We start from the raw sequence: 15144 nt of genomic DNA on the forward strand, positions 1-15144 counted from the left end.
TCCCTGATGGTTGCACATTCTGGACACATGGCAGTTGCTTACTCGTGTCTTTTTGATTAAGTATTTATATGTTCACCTGCTGCAGTTTACACTTTTCTTTCTCCCATTGCTGTATCTGACTGTCTTTTCCTGTATTCATGTCTTGAATTCCCAATGAAATATGAGCTTCAGAGGGGATGTTTATTTCTTTTATTTGTGTGTACATGTCCTTGGAACCTCATTGCTAATTTTCAGTGACCAGTATGTGATCAGTTCAGTTCAGTTGCTCAGTCATGTCCGACTCTTTGCGACCCCATGAATCGCAGCACACCAGGCCTCCCTGTCCATCACCAACTCTCGGAGTTCACTCAGACTCATGTCCATTGAATCAGTGATGCCATCCAGCCATCTCATCCTCTGTCATCCCCTTCTCCTCCTGCCCACAATCCCTCCCAGCATCAGAGTCTTTTCCAATGAGTCAACTCTTTGCATCAGGTGGCCAAAGTACTGGAGTTTCAGCTTTAGCATCATTCCTTCCAAAGAACACCCAGGACTATTCTCCTTCAGAATGGACTGGTTGGATCTCCTTGCAGTCCAAGGGACTCTCAGGAGTCTTCTCCAACACCACAGTTCAAAACCATCAATTCTTTGGCGCTCAGCTTTCTTCACAGTCCAACTCTCACATCCATACCTGACCACTGGAAAAACCATAGCCTTGACTAGACGGACCTTTGTTGGCAAAGTAATGTCTCTGCTTTTTAATATGCTGTCTAGGTTGGTCATAACTTTCCTTCCAAGGAGTAAGCGTCTTTTAATTTCATGGCTGCAGTCACCATCTGCAGTGATTTTGGAGCCCCCAAAAACTGTTTCCACTGTTTCCCCATCTATTTGCCGTGAAGTGATAGGGCCAGATTCCACGATCTTAGTTTTCTGAATGTTGAGCTTTAAGCCAACTTTTTCACTCTTCTCTTTCACTTTCATCAAGAGGCTTTTGAGTTCCTCTTCACTTTCTGCCATAAGGGTGGTGTCATCTGCATATCTGAGGTTATTGATATTTCTCCCGGCAATCTTGATTCCAGCTTGTGCTTCTTCTAGCCCATAATGTGACAGAATACCACAAAAAGCATGGCAGAGGCTACACTACCCAATGTGAGTGGTTTGCTTAAAGTACACATTTTGGATATGTAGTTTAAGTAGGTGTACACATTCTAAAAATGTGTATTTTAAACAGAACTCACTAAAGTGGGAGGGAGTACCTAGGTCCACAATGAAGGGAACAAAGGTCGTGCAAAAGTGGGCACCCTGAAGAGCACTGCGGGCTGAACTGGGCGTTAAAAGGGGTCTTCTGACTGATGGCCATTTGCTCCAGTTCTCTGTTGCACCTGAAGGTGTTTTGTTTCCTCTCAGAGCACGTTTCATTGGTCTCATTGTCTGTGGGCTCTTGTCAGATCATCAGCTGTGATACTGTTGAAGGGTGAAGCCAGGCATCCTTACAGGTCAAGCACTCTTGATGAGCACGGAGAGTCTAATCAGTCACTGAGCTACCAGAACCCACTGTAAGAAGATGGATCCCACTGGTACTCAGCCAGTTGCTAAGAAACTAAAGCTTTTACTAAGCAGTTCAGCAATCCTGTTGACCAAGTTCACCACTGTTTCTCAGCTTTTAACGTAAGACAGTTGTCTTTAATACACTGAGAATATTTCAGTTACCAGGCTGAAATGTTTAAACATCTACCTTTAAAAATTTTTTTGGACTAAAATATAATCAATTTATGAATTAGGAGAACATGAGAATTGACTTTGAGGAATTAGGACTTTAAAAAGAAAGGGCAGTTCCACATTTAACTTTCTTTGTGTTGTCAAATTTTAAATATATAGCTAGGGAGGAAAGGGTTACATGCTTCAGTTTATTTATCCCCAAATCTAAAATTGCACATTGTGTTCTCTCAAGATACTGCACAGTAGATGTAAACAATTTTATATGATGCATGGTACAGTATGCACAGGGAATCATTTTTTTAAAATTTGTTATCTATTATTAGACTTCTAATTACTTAGGCTAGATGGAAGCAGAAAGGTTTCATTCTGATAATCACTGCCAGTGGTTTAGCTGGAGATTATAGGCAGAAGAAGTTCATATTAGATAGTTCAGACTTAAGTAACATTTCTTTCCAAGGAATTCTAAACACACTAGTCTTTTTTTTTTTCAACCTCAGTTCTTCATATTTTAACTTTTGCAACAAAAATCTATAATTTAGCAGATCTAGAAATGATTCGGCACCCCACTCCAGTACTCTTGCCTGGAAAATCCCATGGACGGAGGAGCCTGGTAGGCTGCAGTCCATGGGGTTGCTAAGAGTCGGACACGACTGAGTGACTTCCCTTTCACTTTTCACTTTCATGCATTGGAGAAGGAAATGGCAACCCACTCCAGTATTCTTGCCTGGAGAATCCCAGGGACAGGGGAGCCCGGTGGGCTGCCGTCTATGGGGTCGCAGAGAGTCGGACACGACTGAAACGACTTAGCAGCAGCAGCAGCAGAAATGATTAGTCTAGGTTCCTTCCTTCGTGTCCACATGTCTCTCATTGAGGTTATGAAAAGAATGCTTACAGTAGACTTATGTTCCATAGAATATTTGGATGAATGTTAAGCATTTCTAGAGAACTTTCCATTCAGTTACTTTTTATGTCTTCCCTCATAGCTCAGTTGGTAAAGAATCCGCCTGCAATGCGGGAGACCTGGGTTCAATCCCTGGATTGGGAAGATCGTCTGGAGAAGGGAAAGGCTACCCACTCCAGTATTCTGGCCTGGAGAATTCAGTCCATGGGGTCGCAAAGAGTCGGACATGACTGAGCGACTTTCACTTTCAATACCCTCCTCGAGAAAGAATGCATGTTCTGTTTCCCTGATGAGATAAATTTTTCATTTAAAAAATCTAATTTGATTTTCTTGAAAAAAATATAATTCTTTTTGGGGGGGTTACATTGTAAATAGTCTTAAGGCTCTTGAGTCTCCAAATGATTAATTAGTACAGTAATAATATATCATTCTTTTATAGTAATCTTAAAATTATACTGTCCTCAAGAGACCTTAGTTTCATTTGTGTGTTTTGATGCCAGGGTAGAAAATTTGTGTTTCTCACTAGAAGAGTTTCTTCTCTGTGGTTGGAGAGAGAGAGACGCAGAGCCAGGACTGATATGGGATTGATGGGACCCTGTGTGGATGGCAGAAAATAGGAGAACCAGTTTCCCGTGAGATTGAAGAATTTATGTTAAAGCAGTGAAAGAGATTTTTATGTGTCTGGCACTCTGCTGAGTGCTTTAGTTGTGTTATCTCATTTATTCCTCATAATCCTATGGGATAGTATCCTCATTTACTAATTCTGTGAAAACTAGATCTCGAAATATGGTGGAAGAGGAATTTGTAGCAAGAACCCCACCCTCCTTCCCTGACCATGCTATGTGCAAGTTTGCTCAGGAACGGACAGCTGCTAGAAAGAATGCTAAGATCAGATGCTGTCCCTTTAATTCTCCTTCTTAGCATGCAGTTTGAAATTGGAGTAGAGTACAGAAAGTATACTTAATGCAACAAATTGTACTATTTAACACTCAAACTGATGTTTGTTTGTTTTTTGCTTATTTATTTTTTTATTTTTATTGGGGTAGAGTTGCTTTACAATGTTGTGTTTCTGCTGTACAACACAGTGAATCAGCTGTGTGTACACATACAGCCCTTCCTCTTGGACCTCCCATCCCACCCTTCTAGGTCATCACAGGGCCCTGAGCTGAGCTCCTAGCCCTCTACAGCAGCTTCCCACTAGCTGTCCATTCTATGTGAATGGACTCAAACTGATTCTAAAACATGTTTTTTTATAATAGTCCTTTTGTAACTGGGGTGCCAACATAGTTTACACCCATTCTATTTGGCTGCTGCTGCTGCTAAGTCGCTTCAGGCGTGTTCGACTCTGTGCGACGCCAGAGATGGCAGCCCACCAGGCTCCCCCGTCCCTGGAATTCTCCAGGCAACAACACTGGAGTGGGTTGCCATTTCCTTCTCCACTTGAGCTCATCATTAATAATTTCTTAACACTATAGCTCTGCTTTCAAAACCAGTTAGAAGCCTCCACTTAAAACAAATGTTCAAGAAGACTGGGGGTGGCATTTCCCATCTTGTCCCAAGCCAACACCTGAGAAATCTTTCAATACCCTTGGCTCCAGACTGCACGTGTGCCCTTAGAAAGCACTGCAAAAAACCAGAAGGGTTAACTCCAAAGTCAAGAGTTTGAGATAATAATATGCTTGAGTGTAACACTGTAGTAAGAAAAATGTCAGAAGATGACATGAAAGGAAAATCGTCCCATGAGAGAAATACTACCACTGAAATTCCAAGTGGAAGATATTTTTAATACGCCTTTAGTTCCACATTCATGCCGTTCTAGTAGTGAAGGGTCATTTAAGAGGGGTGGCAGCTTATGCCAAAAATAAAATTTCCTTGAAACCAGATGAGAGGCTAGCCCTGACAAAAATGGAATCCTGATTCTGCTCACTCCCTGGAATGTAAGCAAGCAGAATTTTGTGTCCTAGGAAATAATCTAAGCAAACAGGATATTCACTGCCTTTTGTGATGGAGACATGTTAAAACAGCCATTGATGGTGCAGCTCTTCTGTGGACTATGCAGCAGCACTTTAAAATTGTATGTCTGTCAAAAGATTGAAGGCAAAAGGAGAAGGTAGCAGCAGAGACTGAGATGGTTAGATAGTATCACTGACTCGACGGACATAACTTTGAGCAAACTCCAGGAAATAGTGCTTCCCAGGTGGCGCTAGTGGTAAAGAACCCACCTACCAATGCAGGAGATAAAAGAGATGCGGGTTCAGTCCCTGGGTTGGGAAGATCCCCTGGAGGAGGGCATGGCAACCCACTCCAGTATTCTTGCCTGGGGAATCCCATGGACAGAGGAGCCTGGTGGGCTACAGTCCATGGGGTCACAAAGAGTTGGACACGACTGAAGGGACTTAGCATACTCACATACGAGGAGACAGTGGAGGCCAGAGGAGCCTGGCATGCTACAGTTCATGGGGTTACCAAGAGTTGCACATGACTTAGCAACCGAACAGCAACAACATATACTGTAATAACCTATGAGGGAGAAGAATCTGAAAAAGAATAAATTATATATGTGTGTCAGGAAGATCCCCTGGAGGAGGGCATGGCAACCCACTCCAGTATTCTTGCCTGGAGAATCTCCATGGACAGAAGAGTCTGGTGGGCTACAGTCCATAGGGTCTCAAAGAGTCAGACACCACTGAAGTGACTTAGCACACACATGCACATATATATATATAATCACACATATATATTCATTGTATATATATGAGTCACTTTGTTATACACCTGAAACTAATGCGACATTGTAAATCAGCTACACTTCAGTTTAAAATCATATGGCAGTCTAACGTGTTCTAGTCTGGCACCAGCTCCAAGACATGCTGAAAGGTGCAGAACAACATGGATTGCACCGTCTCTTCTATGTACAGATGTTTAAATACATAGAGCTCTAGGCATATACACGCACAAAAAACAACAGGAAAGACACATCTGAAAAATCTGCAGTTCAGGAAGGAAGTGGAAACTGGGGAGTAAGAAGGAACTGTAGATTTATTCCATGTGTTTCCATCTTTAATTCTTCACACAAACATGCATGTGTAACACATACACACAATTAAGAAAACTGTATAAACAGGGAAAACAAAGATTTAAGGTCTCAGTGAAGCTGTATAGTGGTTAACGCATGGATTCTAGAGTGAAGCTGCCCGTGTTTGAATCCTGTCTCCTTTACTTGCTTATTTTGCTTCCTTACACAAGTCATTTAACTTGGGCGCCTCGGTCCATGCAAATGCAACACAGAGAGTGGTTCTTACGTCATATAGTTGTTACAAGGATTAAATAAGTAACATGAGAGAGCATATTGGTATGTTTACATAGTAACATTCAGTATATAATATTAGTTATTATACATGACTGTACCTATTTAGCCACAATCAATTCTGTGTGCAAACTTTTCAGTTAAAGATGATTCCAGTGAGAGCTGTGGTCATCACAATGTATTTTCTCAAAGTTTCCTTGTAGTTGTTAATGATATTGTCATGTCTTTAGCCCCCTGGTGTTCAGAACTTCCAAAAGAAGAGCAGCAAAAATGAATGGAATTATGTTGATGGATGTAGAATGCCATGCGTTTCATTTGTGGAATAGTCCCGACCATGCTTTTTGACCATCTAATCTAATATGCATATTTATTAGTAAACTCACAGTGCTGGAAATAATGAGGTTCTGCTTTCTTCCTTAGGAAGACTATGATCGTCTGAGGCCTTTATCTTACCCAATGACTGATGTCTTCCTTATATGCTTCTCTGTGGTGAATCCAGCCTCATTTCAAAACGTGAAAGAGGAGTGGGTGCCAGAACTTAAAGAATACGCACCAAATGTACCCTTTTTATTAATAGGAACTCAGGTACGTATGCTTTGATTTTACCCGTTCAAGAAAAGCCTTTCTGGCCTGCCTCATGACATTGCTCTTAGATGATGGCCCCAAGATTTAGCAAATGAGATACGTGTTTAATCTCAGTTGTTTGTTATAATAAATTCTGTCACACTTTTGGAAAAGGTAATGTCAAAGCAATTACTATATTAGTCTGTTTTAAAAATCAAGTTCCTTTGTAATCTTTTCTTTTTATATGTGGGGGTTAAATGGTACTACATGTTTTATCTTTAAAGACTGATGCTATGATGGGATATTATCAACTTTTCTTAACTAGATTGATCTCCGAGATGACCCCAAAACTTTAGCAAGACTGAATGATATGAAGGAAAAACCTATATGTGTGGAGCAAGGACAGAAACTAGCAAAAGAGGTAATGCAACCTTCACAGAATTTAAAAATAAATGTAAACGAAGCTGAGGTAGTGATAGAAGCAGAGATTTATCGTGCATTCACCGTATGCCAGGCACTGTGCCGAGTGTTCTACATGCATTCGATCATTTAATCCTTGCATCAGCTCGGTGAGGTCGATGGACCAGTTGCTCTGGAGGAGAAACCAGAGGCATGGCAATGTCAGATAACTTGTCAGGTAGCTTGTAAGGTCCTGCAGGTAATAAATGGCAGAGCTGAGTTCAGTAAAGACCTGACTCCAGCCTTTAAACCTGTGCTACCCTGCCAACAATATTTTCCTAATAAGCCATGTATAGAAAGAAGTGTCATAAAAAAGGGCTTCTTAATCAGGCCCTGTCTTCAGTGAAGACCCATGGAGCAGGCAGTGGAGTGCAATTGGAGGGCAATTTAAATCTGCAGTTAAAAAACAAAAAGGTATAGCTAAGTAGGAGAGGAAATGTGTTGCAATCTTTTTATGAAAGGTGGAAAATATTATCATTCTAAAAATACAACTCTGATGCACAAAATGCCTCTTAACTTATAGTCTTCCTCTCCCCAAAGAAAGGCATACTTTTTTTCTCCATTTGCTCCTAATGTTATTGGATTCTATTTTTAGATGTTATGACTTTAATAGGACTTTTGTGGAAATGAAATCTAATAAGGTCTTTTTAAAAACACTATCAAGAGGCAGAAAAAAGCAAGAAAACTTTTTGGAAAATAGTGTTTCCTAAAGCAAAATAGAAATAGTTTCACTAACAAGTCACTTTACAAATTCCAAGTACTAAATTCTGTCATCTTGGGAGAGAAGGAATTTCTAAATGTCATAAAGGTAAAAGTCATAAATGAAAACATTGATGATTTAATTACATAAAAATTTAATACATCAGAATGCCAGAAATAAAATTAAAAGTCCTACAACAAACTTGACATTTATGGCAGAAAAATGGGTTAATATCCTTAGTGTACAGGAGCCCCATTGCATATGGATTAATCAGAAAAAGACAGGTATACCTATGCTGGGAATTATATATATATTCATACACTCCAATAGGAAAAGGGACTCAGATTCTTCAAAAAATGTGGATTGCCATAGAAGATAAGAAATACGTTCATACTCCTTAGTGGTCAACTGTAAGTTCACTTTCCATCTATAAAATTGGCAAAAACACTGTCCCAGCAGGGCAAAGGCTTCCCTGGTGGCTCAGATGGTAAAGAATCTGCCTGCAATGAGGGAGACCTGGGCTCAATTCCTGGGTTGGGAAGATCCCCTGGAGAAAGAAATGGCAACCCACTCCAGTATTCTTGCCTAGAGAATTCCATGGACAGGAGCCTTGTGGGCTACAGTCCATGGGGTCGCACAGAGTCGGACATGACTGAACGACTAACACAATAGGGCAATGAAGCAGGTGCTCTGTTGTTCTGTTGGTCAGTGAGTAAAAGCAGCCTCAACAGCATGCAAAAGCCTTAAGGGCATGAACGCTTTTGATCAAGCAATTCCATAGGTAGGAGTATGTCCTAAAAAAATTATATAGGATGTGCTTAAAGAGATGGCATAAAGTTGCTGCATTGTTTATCACAGCAAAAAGCAAAAAATCCTGCACCTATTAAAATTTTATACTACTATACCTATTATAGTGTTCATGCTTATTGTATAGTTTAAGGGGAAAAAATGGTTGCAAAACACTATGATCCCATTTTTAGACCTGTCAGCAGCATTTGGCACAATTGGTCCCTTCTTGAAACACTTTCACTTGGCTTCCTTGAATGCCCTCTTGGGCTTTCTCCTCTCTCGTTGGCCTCTTCTCCTTCTCCCTGTCTCCCTGTCTCTGAATGTTGGAGAGTCCAGGGATCAGCCCTCAGCTTGTTGGATGTCTTTCCTTCTATATCCGCACTCAGTCCTTAGGCCTGTTGAGCTTTTATCAGTTGGTGGTTTGAACAATCTACTACTGAGCTCCCCAAATTCCCATCTGCAGCCTGGACTTCTAGACTTGGTAGTCCAGCTTTTCACCCAACAAGTCCATCCTTGTGGTAAGCATCTCAAAATTAACACGTCCAATACAGAATTCCCAATTTTATCGTCCAGGCTTATCTTCCCAGTTACTCAGGTTAAAAACCTTGAAGTCACACTTGACCTTGTTCTTCCTCTCATACCATACAGTGAACCCTTCAGCAAAACCTGTTTTTTACTTTCGAATATATCCAGAATATGTATGTTCCTCACTGTCCCCTCCTTTGGCAGCCTGGACCAGGCTCCTTCCCTCTCTGCCTGGATTAACTGGAACAGCTTCTCACGCACCTTTCTGCTTCTGTGTCTGTTAACCTGTTCTCCACACATCAGCCATTGAGTCTTTAAAAATAGAAGCTCCATTAGCTGACTGCTCTGTGCAGAATCCTTCAGTGGCTCCCCAGCTGACTTTGAATAAATGAAACCCCCACTTTGGCATCCAGGCCCAGCCACCTCTGCCTCACTCATTGTGCTCCAGGCATACGGCCTCCATGCTGTTTCCCGTTTTCTGCCTCCCGGCCTTTGCCCTTTCACTGCTTCCTCTGCCTGGGAGTCTTCCTGATGTAGACACTGTTCATCCTTTCCTTTTAGGTATCTGATCCAATATCACTCTCTCAATGAGATCTTGCCTGACCTGTCCCCACTCCCTATCCCAGGGAATTCTCCAGGCCACAGTACTGGAGTGGGTAGCCTGTCCCTTCTCCAGGGGATCTTCCCAACCCAGGGATCAAACCCAAGTCTCCCACATTGCAGGCGGATTCTTTACCAGCTGAGCCACCAGGGAAGCCCAAGAATACTGGAGTGGGTAGCCTAGCCCTTCTCTAGCGGATCTTCCCAACCCAGGAATCGAACTGGGGTTTCCTGTATTGCAGGTGGCGTCTTTACCAGCTGAGCTACTAGGAAAGCACTCCCTTTTAGATCTCTGCTCCAACATCACTCTCTCAGTGAGATCTTGCCTGACCTGTCCCCACTCCCTAGCTCCTTCCCCATTTTTCTCCAAACCACTTCTACCTCTATATTAGTCCATGGTCTTCTTCCTCTGAAATACTTTTCATTGAGAGTTGCATAGGGACTTAATTTTGTTCCTTGTAGGAAGGAACAAATTCCTTCCTCCGATTTGGCTAATCAGTGCTCTATAAGTTTTCAATGAATGGACGGAGGATGGATGGAAGGATGGATGGATGGATGGATGGATGGATGGATGGATGGATGGATGGATGGATGGAAGGATGGATGGATGGATGGATGGATGGATGGATGGATGGATGGATGGATGGATGGATGGGTGGGGCCCCTCTCAGAGTAGAAGCCAAAGTCCTTACTCGAGGACTATCTTGAGGCTACCTCACTGACCTCATCTCTTGCCACTACCCCTGCTCACCCTCTCCCCTGCCACTCTGGCTTCTGTCCTGCCCCCTGAATGTTCCAAGCACGTTCCTGCATCAGGGATCGTTACGTCTGTGGCTCTGTATGCCTGGAAACCCTGCCAGTAGGTATCCCTCACTGCTCAGACTTTACCTTGCTGAGCAGCTTTCACTGACCATCACCACCACTGTCATCTGCACCCTCTCCCTCCAAGTTTTAACCCGCAGCATGTGCCACCATCTCTATATTCCTTCATGTGTCCCTCCCCCAGTAGAACTTAGGCAAATGTAAGCATCACAGAGCAGGGGTTTTGCTCTTTTGCTCAGTTCATAGACATGATTCCCAGCACCTAGAAACAGTGCCAGGCATGTAATAGGTATCCAGTAAACATTTGATGATTGAAAGAATTTTTTCAGAGAAAGTTTGAAAGGGTTTACACTAATATTTTAACAGTTAGCTATCTCTAGGGAATCATAAATATGATTTCATTCTTTTTGCATTTTATGATTTTCCTTATAATGGTATGTTTGTGTGGTACCAGTTGTGTAAAAAAGATTTTATATATTTGTGATTTTTCTTTTTCTCCCTCCCAGATAGGTGCTTGCTGCTATGTGGAATGTTCAGCTTTAACACAGAAGGGATTGAAGACTGTTTTTGATGAGGCTATCATAGCCATTTTAACTCCAAAGAAACACACAGTAAAAAAAAGAATAGGATCAAGATGTATAAACTGTTGTTTGATTACGTGAGAAACATCTTCAGTGGCCAAGGAAACTGTACATTTCTCTCAGAAAGCATATGAAATGCTACAGCTGTACCCAGACCTCTTATAATGAAGCAGTTTAAAACTTGAAAGGAAAAAAAAAACCAACCCTGTCCTCAGAATTCTATAAAAGTTCATTAAGAATGTTTCTTAAAGGTCCAAGAAGCAGCAAATAGCATCTGAAGCCACAATCTATTATAAATACTTTATTTCAACTAGAAGGTACAATCTCTCAGGGGTTTCATAGTTTAAAAAGCTACAATCACATCATGTAACTACATAAAAAACAGTGCTGTTAAGTGGAACTGCCTGGCCTAGACCATATACATTTCTGCACAGTCTTTATGGAATCTGCACAAAGAAATCTCTTCTCCCTTTGCTCCGATTAATTGTTCTTGTATGTGAGTTTCTTTCTATTCCAGTATATCCAGAGTGGTGAAATAACAAGGCCAGCCACGTAGCCAAAGGTTGCTCCAAGCGTGCAGGAGATGGGCCATTCCTGAGGAGAGAATGTATGAGATCAAAAAGAACAAATGTTTTACTATTACTTGAGCACAAGTGTAACCTAAATATTTCTATATTAAAGCTTAATGTGCTTTCTTAAAGAATGCCAAAAGTGTAATAAGGTCATAACTGCATTTATCATGAACACTAAAAATGTACACACTTTAGTTACTGTGCGTTCAACTGTAACAAGGCTTCTGGCGACTGTAGATTTAGTTTGATGCTCCCCAGACTGCATGAGATACACGCTGAGATACAGACTAAAAACTCTGGGTCAGACTTTGTCATAATCCTGGACTCAACTTAGCTCTCTGCACTAGTTGGTAGTTTTTTTTAACTTCCACATTGGCTTGTATATCAAATGAGACAAAAAGTGTGTATGCTGACCAAACCACAAGACACTTTAAATCATGTAAAGACAAATGACCTAGAATTCAAGCATGTTACATGGAATTTATAACAAAGCAGCTGCTTTCATAATAAAGCTGATGTCACCTTTCAGACATAGATACTGAAACACAGTAGGAGTTACAGAACTACGGCTTAACGTGCACATCTAGAGTATAAGTTAAATGACGTGCTGGCTTCCAAATACCCGTTTTTCTCCAGTCATGTTACATTTCACAATATTACCTCTAGCCAGAAGTAAATAACATTGATTTATCGATCACCCATGAGCAGTGCATGGTGGTCCCAAGGTAAAAGGTCCTGCTTAAAAAAAAATTTTTTTTCATGTTTATCTGTGAAGCTCATTTGGTATACTGGAGCCATTTCTAATTTTTCTCTAGGGAAACAGGCCGTATAACTGTGTTAGAGGTGAACCATCTTAATGATAGTTCTGTTACCTAATTAAGCTTCCTTGTTTGGTCTGCTGTTGATGTACCTTAGTCCAAATGCCATGCGCGGACAGTGTGTTAGACAAAGATTCAGTGTGAACCACTGCTGCAGTTCAGAGAAGCATAATCTAATACATAATTTTTTTCCCCATCTTTTCCTACATTTAAACTTGCTGTTGCCTAAATTATGATTTCTTTCTGTCTTTGGTGAGGTTCTGTTAATTTCCATGATTCGAGCTTACAGCTATGTCTATTGCACAGATTGGGTAATGGAACACTAAACTTTTATACTTGAAAATGACAGCCTTAAATGCTCATAGCAGTCACAAATCTAGGATGTATTGTCTTGTATGTGAGCTTTGTAGAGGTTTTTTTAAAAAATATAAGCATCATCTTCCCCATTGAAGAGTGGAGAATCTACTGGATAACTGGTCAGGAGCTTTCTCTCCTGAACTGGACAGCAGATATCTTCTTTCTCCCAAGAAGTGGTGATTTGTGTTAAGTATCATGGCCTTATGTATGCTCAAATGGAATCTGATGTAACTTTCTCATTTAATATTGGTCTGCTATTTTTAGATAGAACTGAAAGAATTGTATAACTCAATTAGTATATTAGCCAAGTTGTCCAACACATGATATAAAGGAATTAAGACAGTAAAGTATTATATATTTATTTCCAGCTTGCCTTTGGGGATTTGATGGGAATTTTTTTCTTCCTCAGTTCACATATCTGAAACTCTTCACACTTGGTTTCCTAGCCAATAAAGTTAAAATCTAGAATATGCCCTGCCCTAAGAGAAATGGACTAGGAATCTAGAAACACAAACCCTAGTGTCATCTGTTTCTTGATTGGGCCTCATTTTTCTCATCTTTTAAATATGGATTCTAATATCTCTTCCTATCAACTGCTATGATTTTCTTCTTTCTTACAGTAATCACTGTTGGACATTACCTTTTTGGCTTCATGTTCTTAATTAAGATGGTAAAAATCCTGTATATAGATTACTAGAACTCTAAGCAAAGATGATTGTATCATCTGAACCTGAGGTGCCTTAGGTACTCTACTGACCTTGATGGGGTTTGGAGTTTCCCATTGCTTATGAAGAGCCTTTTCATTGCTTTGGTTCTTTAGTATCTCTCTTTTTCTTTTTTTTTGCAAAACCCTTTCAGCCACTTTAACTAAAACCAAAGATTTCTTTTGTTCTGTTTATAAACAAGATTTTAGAAAAGTTGCCTTATTTTCAGAAGCATGTCTTCATTTAAAACTTAGGTTTCCACAGAAATTCAGGCTAATCACTGGAACAACATAGTGAAATATCTGGAAAATAAAATACTTCAAAAATATCTCACTGACATGAATTTTGCTAGTGAATGAAAATACAGTGCTTCAAATAAGATCATGTATGAATGAATTCAAACTTAGTTTTTTTGCATGTAAGTCATCAGTTTTAAGTCCTTAAACATAGTTTTAGGGACTTCCTGACATCTTATCTAATATTTTGCTTATATCCTTATTCGATCTCTAAAGGTACATTTTAGGTTAGCCTATGTTGAATTATCATATTTCCAATAAGTAGAGCCTGAACTAATGGTTTTTATTGTGAATTATCTTAAGTTACTTTAGGCATTGCTTCCATTTGATTTTAATTATTCAGTTTACGTACCAAATTGAATACTCGTTTGTTGGTTGTTGCTTTTTAAGTGATTGTTACTTTAATAGTGTCCCATCTCAACACATGGGGTTACAAATAAAATAATATGCATAGTTTACTACCTATGTAAAGTATTGAACTTCTTACCTTAGTAGTTTTTATTTAACACTCTATGTAAACATTTGGACTAACACTCGATTTTCCTCTGTTTCGCATTGCTCTGAGTTTATGCATCATCGGCCAATTGTGAGCGCCTGCACTTTGGTAAAGAGCACATTGTCCAAGTGTAGGGAGAATCATAATCCCTCATGAATCCAGCCAGACTCCAGTTTGGGTTACTAAATTCTATTTTAATCACTTTGTAATTTCAGTGTGGCTCTTTGTTTTCAAACACAAAGATACATTTACACACACATTCTTCAAATAGCTGCCATACCTCACCTCCAGTGGAATGCCAGCAATGAAGTAAATATTAAAAAGTTTAAAGGTTTCGCCTAACGAGGGGTTAAGGTTTGAAACACTTGCTATTCAACATCTCAAGGAATCCATGCCATCAACAAATCAGAATGCTGGACTAGCTGTAGACACTGTTTGCTAGTGACAAGTCACACTCTCCTGCTTGATTTTCCTTAAAGTAAGTAATCCTTATCTGTAACACAGTCATTTTTAACAAGAGATTTTCTTTACATAAGGGCAAACTTTCCTGATTTCTATAAGCCAAGATAGGGAACGGCACAGAGGCTACTGGAGGGAGTTGGGGTTGGGGAGGGGCGGGAGGCTGCCAACAAACCAGCTTTCCTCAGTTTGTTACTAACCTTCTTATAACTGCTTTAAAACAATTTAAAAACTATCCTGTGGCAACAGATCATACTAAATTGTCAAACAATCCTAGATTTGTCACGTATTTTCATAGATTTTGAAGTTTTCATTTAAATGTATCATCTCGCATACGGAGATGTTTCTATTTATGGTTCCTCATACTACAAATAGGATTAAGAACACACACACACACACACACACACACACACACACACACACACACGGTATCGAACGGACAATTCAACTTCGTTGCTATAAACATGTCTCCAAATGATGGCCATCTGAGATGGAG

The 15144-nt window shown here is 40.2% G+C and overlaps 2 protein-coding genes across 6 annotated transcripts in view; one reads left to right on the top strand and one right to left on the bottom strand.

Annotated features, from left to right (window-relative positions):
* The window catches only part of RHOQ (ras homolog family member Q), a 40919-nt gene extending 26768 nt beyond the window's left edge, over window positions 1-14151 (top strand). The window contains exons 3-5 of one of the 2 annotated variants that reach the window (XM_052648057.1): window positions 6327-6491; window positions 6796-6891; window positions 10872-14151. In XM_052648057.1, coding sequence (XP_052504017.1) covers window positions 6327-6491; window positions 6796-6891; window positions 10872-11027 — 417 coding nt within the window. In that variant the 3' untranslated portion in view covers window positions 11028-14151. The remainder of the gene's footprint in view (window positions 1-6326; window positions 6492-6795; window positions 6892-10871) is intronic. The other variant, XM_052648058.1, reaches the window with a different exon arrangement.
* The window catches only part of PIGF (phosphatidylinositol glycan anchor biosynthesis class F), a 30083-nt gene continuing 26177 nt past the window's right edge, over window positions 11239-15144 (bottom strand). For all 4 annotated transcript variants that reach the window (XM_052648056.1, XM_052648055.1, XM_052648053.1 and 1 more), the window contains one exon: window positions 11239-11540. In XM_052648056.1, coding sequence (XP_052504016.1) covers window positions 11427-11540 — 114 coding nt within the window. In that variant the 3' untranslated portion in view covers window positions 11239-11426. The remainder of the gene's footprint in view (window positions 11541-15144) is intronic.

The sequence above is a fragment of the Budorcas taxicolor genome, chromosome 11 (genome assembly GCF_023091745.1).
Source record: "Budorcas taxicolor isolate Tak-1 chromosome 11, Takin1.1, whole genome shotgun sequence".
Taxonomy (NCBI): domain Eukaryota; kingdom Metazoa; phylum Chordata; class Mammalia; order Artiodactyla; family Bovidae; genus Budorcas; species Budorcas taxicolor.